General features: G+C 36.3%; 1 protein-coding gene across 1 annotated transcript in view; it reads right to left on the reverse strand.

Annotated features, from left to right (window-relative positions):
- Positions 1 to 8,722: 8,722 nt before the first annotated feature.
- slco2b1 (solute carrier organic anion transporter family, member 2B1) overlaps positions 8,723 to 13,809 on the reverse strand; it is a 52,845-nt gene continuing 47,758 nt past the window's right edge. The window contains exons 11-15 of the mRNA XM_016525000.1: positions 13,335 to 13,473; positions 11,376 to 11,545; positions 10,484 to 10,548; positions 9,717 to 9,837; positions 8,723 to 9,438 (exon numbers count right to left, since the gene is read on the reverse strand). Of these exons, the coding sequence (XP_016380486.1) occupies positions 9,225 to 9,438; positions 9,717 to 9,837; positions 10,484 to 10,548; positions 11,376 to 11,545; positions 13,335 to 13,473 (709 nt within the window). The 3' untranslated portion in view covers positions 8,723 to 9,224. The remainder of the gene's footprint in view (positions 9,439 to 9,716; positions 9,838 to 10,483; positions 10,549 to 11,375; positions 11,546 to 13,334; positions 13,474 to 13,809) is intronic.

The raw sequence follows: 13,809 nt of genomic DNA on the forward strand, positions 1-13,809 counted from the left end.
CTCCAAACTCAGGTCACTGTTCTCAAAACAGTTAACACAGTGATCTGAATACTTTGTAATTTTCCTAAACAGATTGAACGTTTTCATTAATTTCATACAAATTACAAATCATGCAAATAATTTTCTCAAAACAATGTGCACAAAACTCTCAAATGTTTGACAATAGTTAATACAACCAACCAATACTTAAAAAAAAAAAAGGTTTTACACGAATCACAAACATTTATGTACCATTTGTCCAAACACAACAAACAAAACTCTGTAATTTGTCATTATATCAAAAGAACATGCTATATTTTCGATTTGCCCTAAACTGATAACTACTTGGTTGATTATACACACAACACAGGAAATGCAGTTTTCCTAATTGTTTACACATTTATCACAATTGGTTTAGAGTAATAATAAAAGGGAAAGTATAATAATAATATTAATAATTCCTTACATTTATATAGCGCTTTTCTGGGTACTCAAAGCGCTTTACATAGAAAGGGGGAATCTCCTCAACCACCACCAATGTGCAGCATCCACCAGGATGATGCGACGGCAGCCATATTGCGCCAGAACGCCCACCATACACTAGCTTATTGGTGGAGAGGAGACAGAGTGATGAAGCCAATCAGTGTATGGGGATGATTAGGAGGCCATGATGATTAATAATTTGGCAAAGATGCCGGGGTTACACCCCTACTTTTTTTCAAAGGACATCCTGGGATTTTTACTGACCAGAGAGAGTCAGGACATCGGTTTAACATCTCATCCAAAGGACGGTGCTTGTTGACAGTATAGTGTCCCCATCACTATACTGGGGCGCTAGGACCCACGCAGACCACAGGGTGAGCACCCCTTGCTGGCCTCACTAACACCTCTTCCAGCAGCAACCTAGTTTTCCCAGGAGGTCTCCCATCCAGGTACTGACCAGGCTCAACCCTGCTTAGCTTCAGTGGGTGACCAGTCTTGGGCTTCAGGGTGATATTGCTGCTATAAAAAGAGCAAGAAAAATTAATAATAATAATAATAATAATAATAGAAACAAATACAAATGAAATAAAACTAAAAACAAATAATGAAATAAAGAGGTGTAAGTCTATAAGATGGTGAGTGGATAGAGAAAGGGGTGTAATGAGAGAGAAAATGAAGAGTGTGACAGGTAGAAAGAGATGAGCAGAGAGGAAGATGTGAGAAAAGAGGAGAGGAGAAGGAAATGGAGGAGAGATGAGTAGAGAGGAGGGCATTGGTGTAGTGGAAAGAGCATGAGGAGAAACTGTAAGATGACATGGACAGAGAGAAAGTGGACAACAGGGTATAAGGGGTGGAAGGAGAGGTAGAAGGTGCAGTTGAATTTAAAATGAAATCAGAATTACCCTAATTGACCATGTAAAAAAATCGTGGCCTCTCCTGGGGTGGGGGGTGTCCTCCTATAGTCCTCCAGGGACAGCTTATGTTATTTACTGTAAATGTCCAAACATTTTTCAGAATTTAAGTTTGAGATCATTCAGGTGGACAATCAAGATTATTTTGAATGGAACAGGAGCATTGCTGACATGGTGGTCCAGAACAACACCACCAGCCACAAAGGAAGTTGCCAGTGGAGATGATGATGATAATAATAATAATTTATTATATTTATATAGCACTTTTCTAAACACTCAAAGCGTTTTTACATTGTGAGGGGGTATCTCCTCATCCACCACCAGTGTGCTTAGGAGGCCATGATGGTCAAAGGCCAATGGGCAGATTTGTCCAAGATGCTGAGGTCACACCTCTACTCGTTTCAAAAGACATCATGGGTTTTTAATGACCACAGAGAGTCAGGACCTTGGTTTAATATCTCATCCGAAGGACAGTCCTTTTTGCCCCATCACTATTCTGGGGCACTAGGACTCACACAGACCACAGGGTGAGCACCCCCTAGTGGCCTCACTAACACCTCTTCCAGCAACAACCTAGTTTTCCCAGGAGGTCTCCCATCCAAGTACTGATCAACCCTGGTTAGCTTCAGTGGGTGACCAGTCTTGGGATACAGGGTGACATGGTATGAGATGTTGAGACAGGAGCTTGTCAAGCATGGATTCTACCTTCTTACATTTTTCCCCCTATGATACAAGCGCAGCAAATAATTAGTGAAGATAAAATGCAATGAAATTCTCTTCCAAATGTAAATGAAAGGCAAGATCAATAATTCAGGATAATTCATGTATACAGCAAACACACTCATGTGTGTATATACAGTGGTGGCCAAAATTATTAGAACACCAGTATTTCCACAGCTAAAAAGATTTATCATGTGCTGTAAAAGACTGATCTGTAGTTATCAGAAAAGTTTGTTTGCAGTTCTTGCTGCTAAAGGTGGCACAAACAGATTTTAAGTTTAAATGGGAAATTGGTTTTTTTCTCATGGGTGATAGCAGGTGTTGGATAACAATTTTTATTTAGTTTAGATATACACAATATATATATAAAACAAAACTCCCTGTTGAAGAATTGCAATAAACATGTATTTTCATTAGCATATTTGTGCATACAGCTGCATGTGTTTTTTATAATCAATAGAGAACAAACCTATAGATTTGATGTTCATATTTACTTTTAATAAATGCATTACTAGAAAAAAATGCAAAAGTTGAACTGTTTGGTTAAGATAATTTTGTGTTTGGATGGCTGTGCTAATTGTTTTGAGAACAAGTACATTGCATTGGAGAAAAGTGTCTAATCGATTGAGAAAAACGGTAAATTTAATAGCAATTTCTAAAGTCTATATATGAGAATCTTATATATACTGTATATACTGTACATGCATACATACATACATACATATCCATCCGTTCATACAGACGCCATCCAATGGTTGTCAAGGTATAAATAACAGACATAGCTCTAAAGTTTGTGGGGTATTTAGAGCCATGTCTGTTATGCCCATGACAACCATTGGATGGCGCCATGAGATAGGTGATCATACATAATCCAAACCCAATAACCAAATAAATAAATACAAATAATTGTTACTGATGATTCACCACAAAAATACTATAATAATATAATATAATAAATACTGTATAATATAATAAATACTGTATTATATAATATTATATAATAGTGTCTGTGTGTGTGTGTACTGGTATACTGGTATTTCCTACATTATGAGGACCAAATTTCCCTGTAAGTATAGCAATACCTGGATATTCTGACCTTGTGGGGACATTTTTTGGTCCCCATGAGGAAAACAGCTTATAATTCACACAGAGTGAGGTGTTTTGAAAATCTAAAATAGAAGAAAGTTTTCTGTAAGGGGTGGGTTTAGGTGTAGGGAGGGTAAGGGGTAAGGGGATAGAAAATGCAGCGTGTACAGTATAAAAACAATTACGCCTATGGAATGTCCCCACAAGGAAAAAAAAAAAGGAAACCAGTGTGTGTGTGTGTGTGTGTGTGTGTGTGTGTGTAAAGTGTAGGGTTAGGGGATAAAAAGGTATTTGGTCAGTATAAAAGTAATAGAAGTCTATGGAAAGTCCCCACAATTCACAGAAACAAACGTGTGTGTGTGTGTGTGTGTGTGTTTGTATCAGTTTACAGAAAAATACAGACACAAACAATGTAATACATAATAATAATACATATGAAATATACCATATTCATGTAATTTATAATATAATGAAAGGTACATGGTGACAGTACTTAAACAGTAAGGTTTTCAACTGCACACAGCATTTGAACATGGAAATGTGAAAAAGAGGGTTGAAGGCAATATTTTTGGTGGACAAAAACTTCAAAATGAAATACTATTACATTGTGTTAAAATATTTGTTAGAAATCAGAAAAGATTTATTCACATGTATCACATTCTAACAGCCCATAAATATTTTCAAGATGTTAACGGAAAATATAACACATGCAAAGAGTCACAATGCGCTTGTCACACAATTCTTTTGACTTTCTTTACACCCAAATGTTTGTTCAGACCCCTGAGATGCCTCTGTTAGAAGGAAATGTTTTGCTCCCCCCCCTTACAGGAAACACAGGCCACTCCTCTTGAACTCTTTCACAACAGGATGAAAGAGGGAAACTGTCTGGATATCTTAAAACATTGCTGCGTTTCAAAAATAAAAATCAGCCAAACAGACAGACAGACAGCTTATCTGAATTACTTTGTTTAGAAAAAATAAAATGCATGTGAAAAATAGTGAATTATTCAGCAGGGATGTTAACAACCTGTGAATGGCTTGTAAAAATATATTAGGTATTAACCTGGGATTGGAGAACATAAAAAAAAAAACATGCTTTACATATACAGTAAGGAGGTGATCGGAGCTAAATTACGCCGAAGCTCTTGGCATAAGTCCAATGTTATGTATGTCACCAGTGATAAAAACATGGCAACATGACACAATTGACTCCTGTTCTTGGTAAATGTACAGGGGCCTTTTGAAATGAGAAATAAGAGAAATGAAATTTATAGGAAAATCAGTGCGTTTTCACTCTTCTCTTTAATCTGTCTGCAGTTCCCCAGTGCTGCATTATTTTCTGGGTGAAAGGTAGCTGACATACTAATATTGATATACGTATATTGATACAAATTGGTTAATATTAATATTAAAGTTTTCCATTTAAAGTATAAATCTGGGATGAAAAATGACAGTAAAATCCACCTTATGAACAAGATGAATGAACAAGAAATCTTGGTATAGCTTCAGTGTTTTTGTATATCATAAACATGGGAAGCACTAGCATCCTCAAAATAAATTGTGACCCAATTACTGTTTTCAAAGTTGTCTCTGAACACTTCCCTATCTTTCATTGGTTAAACAAACCCACCCTAAAATCACAATGTTGCGACGGTATGTTTGGTTGGTCAGGATGTTCAACCCAAGGAGGTCTGTCAGAAGAAAACTTTTTGGGTCCCGCAGGGGTAAATTGGGACATACTAACAAGCCAAACCATAACCTCTTGACTCAAACAAACAGAGAAATGTTTTACATTTGCCTCTGCATATTGAAGGAATAGTTTTGTTAAACATTTGCTAAATATTTAGATGTGATGTAGATGAGTTTGTTTTTCATTGGAACAGATTTAGAGAATTTTCACATTACATCCTTTGCTCACCAATGGATCATCTGCTGTGACTAGGTGCCATCAGAATGAGAGTCCAAACAGCTGATAAAAACATCACAATAATCCATAACACGAGTCTTGTCCTCTAATCCATTTACAAGCAAAAAAACAGTCCAAAACTATTCTAAATAAATATGTTGGATACAGAGGATGGATTTTTTGTTTACTGGAGTTGGTATTTTGGCCAGAAGTGAACAGTTTATAGATACAAGCCTTAATGATTGATTTGTTTATTAACACAGAGCTTTTCACTTCACAAGACTTTAATTCATGGGCTGGAGTTGTGTCGATTACTTGTGGATTATTGTGATTATTGTGACACTTCATTTATCATCTGTTAGAACTCTCATTCTGATGGCAGCCATTCACTTCAGAGGATCCATTGGTGAGCAAGTGCAATGCTAAATGTCCCCAAATCTGTTCCACTGAAGAAACAAATACATGTACATCTTAGATGGACATGGGGAGGAGTACATTTTCAGCACATTTTCATTTTTGGGTGGATATGTATTTTAACATGGGAAACATTACACACACTGCTAAACATCAGGGAAATAGGCAAGGTAGTACAAGGAAGTCATAATTAGATTATATTTATTAAAATAGACTTGTTTGTAATTTATTTATCTATGTGTGTGGGACGGCTTTGTGTTGGTTATACTCTGACATGCTTAGATTCATTTTGAAGAGATATCAGACCATTTTAGGCAGGCAGATAAAAGCATGAATTCCAAACATGCATTTCAGGAAAGATCTCAAAATAAATTTCATGTCTACCCTGTTATCTGTTATCTTAATCACTATGTTTTTACCTATTTTAGTCATACAAGTATCTGCACCACTGACAGCCATAAATGGGTGCTTCATCGGCAGATGACATTAAGATAAAAAAAAGTATGTGCTTGGAATGATCACAGGAAGTCATTATGTACCATCCTCCATTCTCCTCATCTTTCCAAGTGTTTTGAATACCAGTTTTTGTTTAGCAAAAGTTCAACATAGGTCAGCAGCTGTGAAAGTGGATCCATTTCTTATTGTGTCCTTGCTGTCCTGGCTCTCATCCCATTGAGTAGGAGTACAGTTATGGAATGTTGAAGTGATTAAGTGCAACAGAAGCTGAATAACAATGTATCGCTGCTTCCGTGAAAACAGAAGGATGCCTCTTCTAAGAGAGACTACAATATGTTAAAAACAACCCAATGAAGTTAGATTTCAACCTCAAAACTGTGTAAACATAGGACAGGACATTTGGTTAAACAAGCCTAGCAAGGGCTCGGTTAAACAAGCCAACCAAGATACGTTGCACAATTTAGCCCTACAGGCAAAGTTAAAAATTTAATCTGATGTTTGTTACAATATTGAATAAATTTTACCTAAGAGGTCGTTATTTTCATATTGCTTACTTATATTCTATGTAATATGTAATACTTACATATTTTTTTTAGTGATGGTAATGATTATTTCCAGCAAAGTACCATAGATTTAGAGTTTATCTTACAAGTTAACATTAAATTTCAGAAGCAATATTTCTAGGTACTTTGTGTTTCTTTGCCCCTTTGACGAAAATAGTTACAAACGTAGCCAAAACAAAATTAACCGCCAAAGTCTTTGAGTAGTGCCATTTCATTCACGAATATAACGATTCAGGGTGTTTGAACGAATCAGTTTAGTAAATGATTTAAATGATTTGTTGAAAAATCCAACCACTTACACACAGTCTGAGAGGAGAGATATCTAAAATGGTGAAATGTCTTAGTACTGTGGGATTTTATTAGCATGTGCCACTGAGCCACACAAATTCTATGACCAGAACTAAAACGAGAATGTCTGCGGTCTGCGGTAACCTTGGTTCCACGAGAAGGGGAACAACACACTGTGTCATTGTTGATGCTATGGGAGCGCTTCTAGTGTGATCAGTGTCTGAAGCATGTGTGCTACATGCCAATTCAGATGACAGTCAGATGACGTCATTGGCGCACCAGCATGTTCTACGAAAGAGCACCCAAACAATATGTCATCAGATTCAGATTGTCAAAAGATTGTCTAAAGTAAGGCATGACAAGTAAGACAAAGCAAAGCAGCATCTTGATTCTCTTCTCAGGGAACCAAAGTTGCATACGTAACCGCAGACACCCTTCAAAGTTAAATGTCATTGTTGACATTATGGGAATGTTAATACCTACTGCGCCATATGAAACAATGCCTACTCACTGTGTTGCGCCAAGCAAGCCAGGTTGTAGGCAAAAAACTGCCATGCAGTGTACCAATGACCATGCACTTAGGAGTTATGGGTCCACAGCTCCATACGCTCTCTCAACTACCCCTACAAAGCTGCCCTCATCACCTAACGTTCTAGTGCCATAGTTCTACTGAGGGGGCATAAATACACAATTACCTCCCGCTATAAAACTGGAGGGCTAGACAGTGAGTGGGGCACTAATGGTGACAATGTCCACTCAATCTGTTACACCTATTGCTATGTGGTAAGGAGGATAACACATTTCCCACCTCAACCTTGTGCTTCTTAATTTTACAGAAACATGAGGGAAGCACATTGACATCAACTTTCTCCTCTTCATAATGTACAGGGCAACTGATTAGAAAGTGGGATGCTCTGGGATATACACAATATTTCATACACAAAGACCTGGGGATATGCATGATAGGAAAGTCATAGAAAAATGTGTCTATGGATTAATGTAAGAAGTCATTTCCTATAGTAGTATGTGTCTGTTTCAGAGAGAACTGAATAGGAGGAAGATTCTCTCTACATACTTTTAGGTCGTAAAAGTTTATCTGATCTGGCTGAGGTGTCCTGGTTGCCATGGTAACCAGGGGCCTGGGATCATTCACAGACATGCTGGCACCCAGTATGTTTATTGGGTGAGGGGTCTGTGATTATTTGTTAATCTAATGAATAATTGATTTGTTAAATCTAATGAAAAAATGTGTGTCTGATTGGTCCAAATGCTACAACAGCCAGTTCCCTCAAGAGCTGACTGAGTGTGCTCCACACTGAGATGGATGACACAAAGATCATGTGTGTCCTCTGTGGTAATAAACCTCCGGCATGGAGGCATGCATCTTTTAAAAGTTTTCTCCATCTTTAAAAAGCAGGCGTACTCAAACACATAAACAGCTATTTGATTAGTATTTTTATTTAAAATCAATGCCCTTCAAATATAATTATGAGATTAGAAACAGAAACTGTAATATTTTGATAATTTTACATGTGATTATTTGGCCTGTAAGTATGTAGGGCATTGTACACAGCATTTTAGTTCAATCAAAACACATCAAACAAGCCATTTATGAAATATGAAATTTGTATTTTTGTTTCAACAAAACATATATAAATGTAGATGTAGTAGAACATATAAAAGTGATATAAAATCTTAGTTGATTAAACACGTACAGTATATTTATGTGAATATATATGTCACATATATTCACGTGACTGGTTATTCGTAAATGTACCATAGTACAATACAATTCATATAAAAAGCTTCAGATGCACCAATATGAATAGATCTTTCTTACACCATGAAATGTAAACAGATCTAACACGTTACATCAACAGCAACCAAAACAAAATGTGTTAGTGTGCACTACAAAATTACTAACAAACTTGTCATAAACACGTCACAGTAAAACAAAACAAAACAAAAGTCACCACAGAAGTCACACCACGACAGAAAGTCTATTCATAATAAACATACTTGGCTCCTTGTCTACACTAAAAAGTGAGTTCAAATAAGGCTACTCACAATTTCACATTTTTAGCATATAACATGTGTAAAGTACAACTGAGTGCTCACAGACAAAATATATAAACTCCAAGGAGAAGTAAAGAAAATATTTCAGGCTTACTGGCAGAGATAATACATAAACAATAGCATGTATTTTAAAGTGGACGTTATTTCCTTGCATTAGTATGTCTGGCTGTTGGCAACTGTTCGAAGAAATGAGTGTGTTCACAGTCTGGTTTCACCCTGTCTCAAACTTGGTCTATTTGAGTAGTTGCGCTTGCGGTAAGCTGAGAAACTCCAGGTTTCTTAAGCCTTACTAAACTTCCACCCCACAAAAAGACATTCCCATAGTTCTATTCACTACTGTCTTTACTCTCTAAGGATATTTTGTGTATTGCAGTGTTCATTAGAATTGTTCAACATCTGTTTGGCATCTTTCATTTCTTGGGAACTTTCACTTTTGGTCCGATTGCTCATTTTCTCATTCTGTTCCTGCGTTGAATTTGTTCTTCTAAGCACCATAAAAGACAGGAAAAAACAGACGAAGCCACCAAATATAAAGAATATCTGGAGTCCCAGGAATCTGTGAACCAAAAAATATTTAACATATGTAAGTTTACCCTGCTGAAAAAAAAAAAAAACCTTACATTTTTGGGGGGCTTTCTTTGGGCAGACAGGGAGACACTTTTCCAACCTTGGCCAGATGGGAGGCCAACTAGACCAGTATAAACCAATTAAGAACAGTCATTTTTATTTAATTTTTTTAGGCATGGTATTATTTATTTTGTTATAAAATCCATAGTAATACATACAATATAAGGCACACTCTACTTTTCATAGCAGATTAATTTTGAATTTTACCTGTGTCTGAAAAGTTCTAAATCGTAGTAGCTACATGAAGTTGTCTTATTGCATTTCTTTCCCCACAGAATGCATGCGGTATCAATGGCACGGCCATACAGCACTGGAGCTGGAAGGAATGCTGTCAGGGAATGAAAGTTCCTTGTTAATTTATCTTTTCACAAAACATTACCAGACTCAGCACAAATTATATAACCCGCCATTGTGTCGATCAATACCATACACATTCATGAGTTACATAAAACACCACAAAAAGACTACGAGACCCATAACTGAAAAGCTCAAATATTGTCTTAACACACCTATTCCTGTTAATGATATGATATCTGTTATGATGGTGAGTTATTACATTTTTTTGAGATATCACTGCAACTTTCACAATACTGGGAAAACTTGTTGTATAAACAAAGACAACACTAAGCTAAACAGGGCAGGTCTGAATATGCCCGTAAACATTTTGAAACACTTTAATTTCACCATCGCTTTTTTATTTTATTTTTTAGATTTTGCCTCTTTAATAGATTAGACATAGTGCAGACCAGATTTAAACCTGTTTTAAGCACATGCGCACCATGGCTTAGCATGCGTGTGAACTGATGTACTAAGGCTCTCACTACTACTGACTGAAATTGTTATTATCATGCTTTGATATTCTTGCTTTTGTTTTGTTCACTAACTCAGTGCCCTCATACCAGGTTTTGGTTCTAACATGTTTCTGTTAAAATATGACATGTGTCCGTTCTGCATGATCAACTTCTTTTGCTTACCAAGCACTCGAAACAGCATGAACTGAATTCCTAAGGCAAAAGATTTGTCTTCTGGAGTCACAGTCCTGAACAAAAGCCAGCAAATCACACATCATTTTACAACATTGTTTGCATAAATAAGACATTTCAGTCAAATTTCATGAATATCAGAGTATGAGCACTTTGAAAGAAGTCTTCTTTAACATATCTTTTAGGCTTTTTCCGAAAGTAAGTGCCTGTGGTCTGTTACACTGATGGCAGTTCTTTGTGATGTTGACAGGGCCTGCACAGGCAGGTTTTTGACTATGGTATAATGACACTATGACGTATTATAGCTGAAGGGCATAGATGCATGGCAGATGCGCAACATTTTAAAAGACAAAGTGGGTGAAAACATTAATCAGTGCAGTGATTAAAAGGTCAACCAGAGTATTTAGTTTAGAGGGAAAAAATTATTAGCATTATAGAATAAATACATTTTATTATGCTGTAGGTAGCAACTATGCAAGTGTTGCACTACAACAAGCTGCAACCTGCTAAGCAAGTTCACCTTGACACTCTTCCTTTTAGACAAATCATGCCACAATGTTCACTGCCATTAGTTTTTAAAGTAGCAACATTCCATTGTTCTTCTCATAAATGTATTTTTCATTCAATTTTCTCTTCACTTGACCAAAATTATGAAATTACATAATCACTCTTTACCCCAAAAACACGTTTTCAAACCATAACTCAATACTTAATTGAGTTATGTACAGAGTATTAATATAAAACATATTAAACTTAGAAAAAAACAGACATACAGATATGTAACTGTCAGATATTTATAAAACATAAAGAGGTAACACTAGATGGTCACTTTTAACAGATCATATTTACATAAAATAAAGGGAATTGAAAAAAGAGGGAATACCTGAGGATCATCATAAAAGATGTAGTGTGGGAAAGTGAAGCCACAAAGCATGTAATGGAGGACAGGATCATGAAGGGAATGAGCCGATTCCAACAATTATTTCCACATGATCCTGGAAACGCAGAGCCTGGAGAGCCAATTGATGCCACACATTCACAATCCATGTAGTTCTGTGGGAGATTTAGGGTGATTAAATGTTAGGTACTGAAAAGTTAAATTTAATAGTTTTGAGAGGTTACTTTCAGAATAATTATATTTAGCACAACTACTGCTGTTATTCTCATATTTGCAGGGATAAATTTTTTTTAAAAAGGTCAATATCGATAAATCTGTTCCAGAGTTAGGTAGTAAACTCAAAGTATTAAACATGCAGCCACTGCATTTTATTTATCATTATCTGCTTGTTTGTGCTACATACCTTATAAATGAATAACAGAGACTTTAAACAGCTTCTAAAAAACCTATAAATCCACCAACACTGTTTTGTCTTATGACATTTCTCTATAGCTAATATCCATGCCTGGAAGATAAGTAGCATACTGCTCAGGAAGAGAAGTTTGTTTGTTTTGAAAGCAATTAAAAGGATAAGGCATGCAGGAAGTTGTTCGGGCTTTTTCTTTTTATGTGGCCAAAGTAGGTCATGAAACTTTTTGAAAGTAAGCAAAAGCAAAATATATATTCAAAACACATAATATGCATACAGCCACACACCAATAAAAATTTAGCAGATGGAAAATGCTCTGTATAAAAATATTTTTTCTATGTACTTTCCAAAAGCTGAAAATCTTAAATAGTCAAATGAACATTCCATTATGACATGCAAACAGAGCTGTATGACCTTAGACACACATTTCTACATTACATAAATACTGTCCTATTTCCTGACTGCTACCATTTTCTTTTCACTGATTTGTTCTCCCAGTGGACAGAGGCTGTTACTGTGTATCTAAAGGTTGCCAATCTGTTTTGGAAGGCTGAGACTGAGTTACTTTCCCCCTGTGTTATATTTATATAGTAATGTATCTGCGTCCTCATCGCCGCAGTCACAGCAGTCTGCTGACATGCTCTACTTTCACTTCCAACAGCAGTTGGTATGCACTTAAAACAAGTAATGGTCTTGGTACTTTGAGCTATTGGTTGTTTTAACTTGTCTACATTTTTAAGTGTTTGTAGGTCTGGCAGTGTGTTTGTTTGAACCACTGTTAAGCCATTTCCCAAGGTGAAATTCCCTAGATGGTGTACAACTCCATACAACTATATACAAATATATATTCACTTCTAAATTTATTACATCACTCTTGTTTTGAATATTTCAAACATTTAAATAGTTCCTCTTTATCCTTAACCCTCTTATTCTGGTTGTCATTCACTCTCATAATGATATATGTGGTCGTCCTGTTAGTGGCATGTATCATTTTCTCTTCCACATGCCTCTTTGATTCATTGCATCTGTGATTACAAGGAATGATGTTCTGATTATTCCCTAAACATTTCTAAACTCTAAGGGATAAGGGAAATTCAGTGGTCATCATGTCGCGCTAAACTTGTTTGACTTACTTTCTTCTGTGGAACACAAATGCAGTTGGGGTCAGTGGGGTCCAAAACAACATTGCACCCAATTGACTTTTAATGTCCTGTATGTGATGTAAAATGCTGAATGCTGAGGTATTTCTCAAAATATCTTCTTTTGTGCTCCACAAAAGAAAAACGTCATACAGGTGTGGAATGACAAGAAACGACATGAATTAATGACAGAATGTTCTTTATTTCGGGTGAACTATCCTATTAATCATCCACTGAGTTCAGGAATTAATTACTTTTTCTTAATCATTCACATAAAATCCTTTTGGTTAGTTCAAGCCAAGCACTTTTCTTACAAAACTCCATGTATCAGCCTCCCTTTTTGCGTCATTAACAAAGTACCTTTTGTTCCAGTAATGGAAGTTAAAGATAACTTACCAAACCTTTCTCTTTATTGGGTATTACTGTCTTACATCCTGCATGACAGGGAGAGCGGAATTCCACTCCATCTGAGCCACACACAGGGTTGAAGGCTTCATCAGAACAGGAACATGCATTGCTACACTGCTGGGAAGATCTGGGGAAAAAGTAAACAAAATAAAGGCAAAGGCTCATGGAAATAACCGGGTGCCTTGTGGCAGGATATTAAGCATTTGAAGAACATTATCCTTTGCATATTGAGATAATTAAAAAGAAAAACTACTGGTCTAAAATCCTGGTTTACACAGAACAAGACACTGTTGATATTCTTTTGTAAGTTGTAACTGGAATTATGGGCTGAATCACTTAGATTTTGGCAACCCCTAATGAACACTCTTATCTTTTTATTCATACCTGTATGAATAAATATATATTCTGTTTACATACAGGTATGAATAAAAAGATAAGAGTGTTCATTGGGGGGGGGGGGCTT

The sequence above is a fragment of the Sinocyclocheilus rhinocerous genome, unplaced genomic scaffold, assembly GCF_001515625.1.
Source record: "Sinocyclocheilus rhinocerous isolate Xijiao unplaced genomic scaffold, SAMN03320098_v1.1 scaffold964, whole genome shotgun sequence".
Classification (NCBI taxonomy): domain Eukaryota; kingdom Metazoa; phylum Chordata; class Actinopteri; order Cypriniformes; family Cyprinidae; genus Sinocyclocheilus; species Sinocyclocheilus rhinocerous.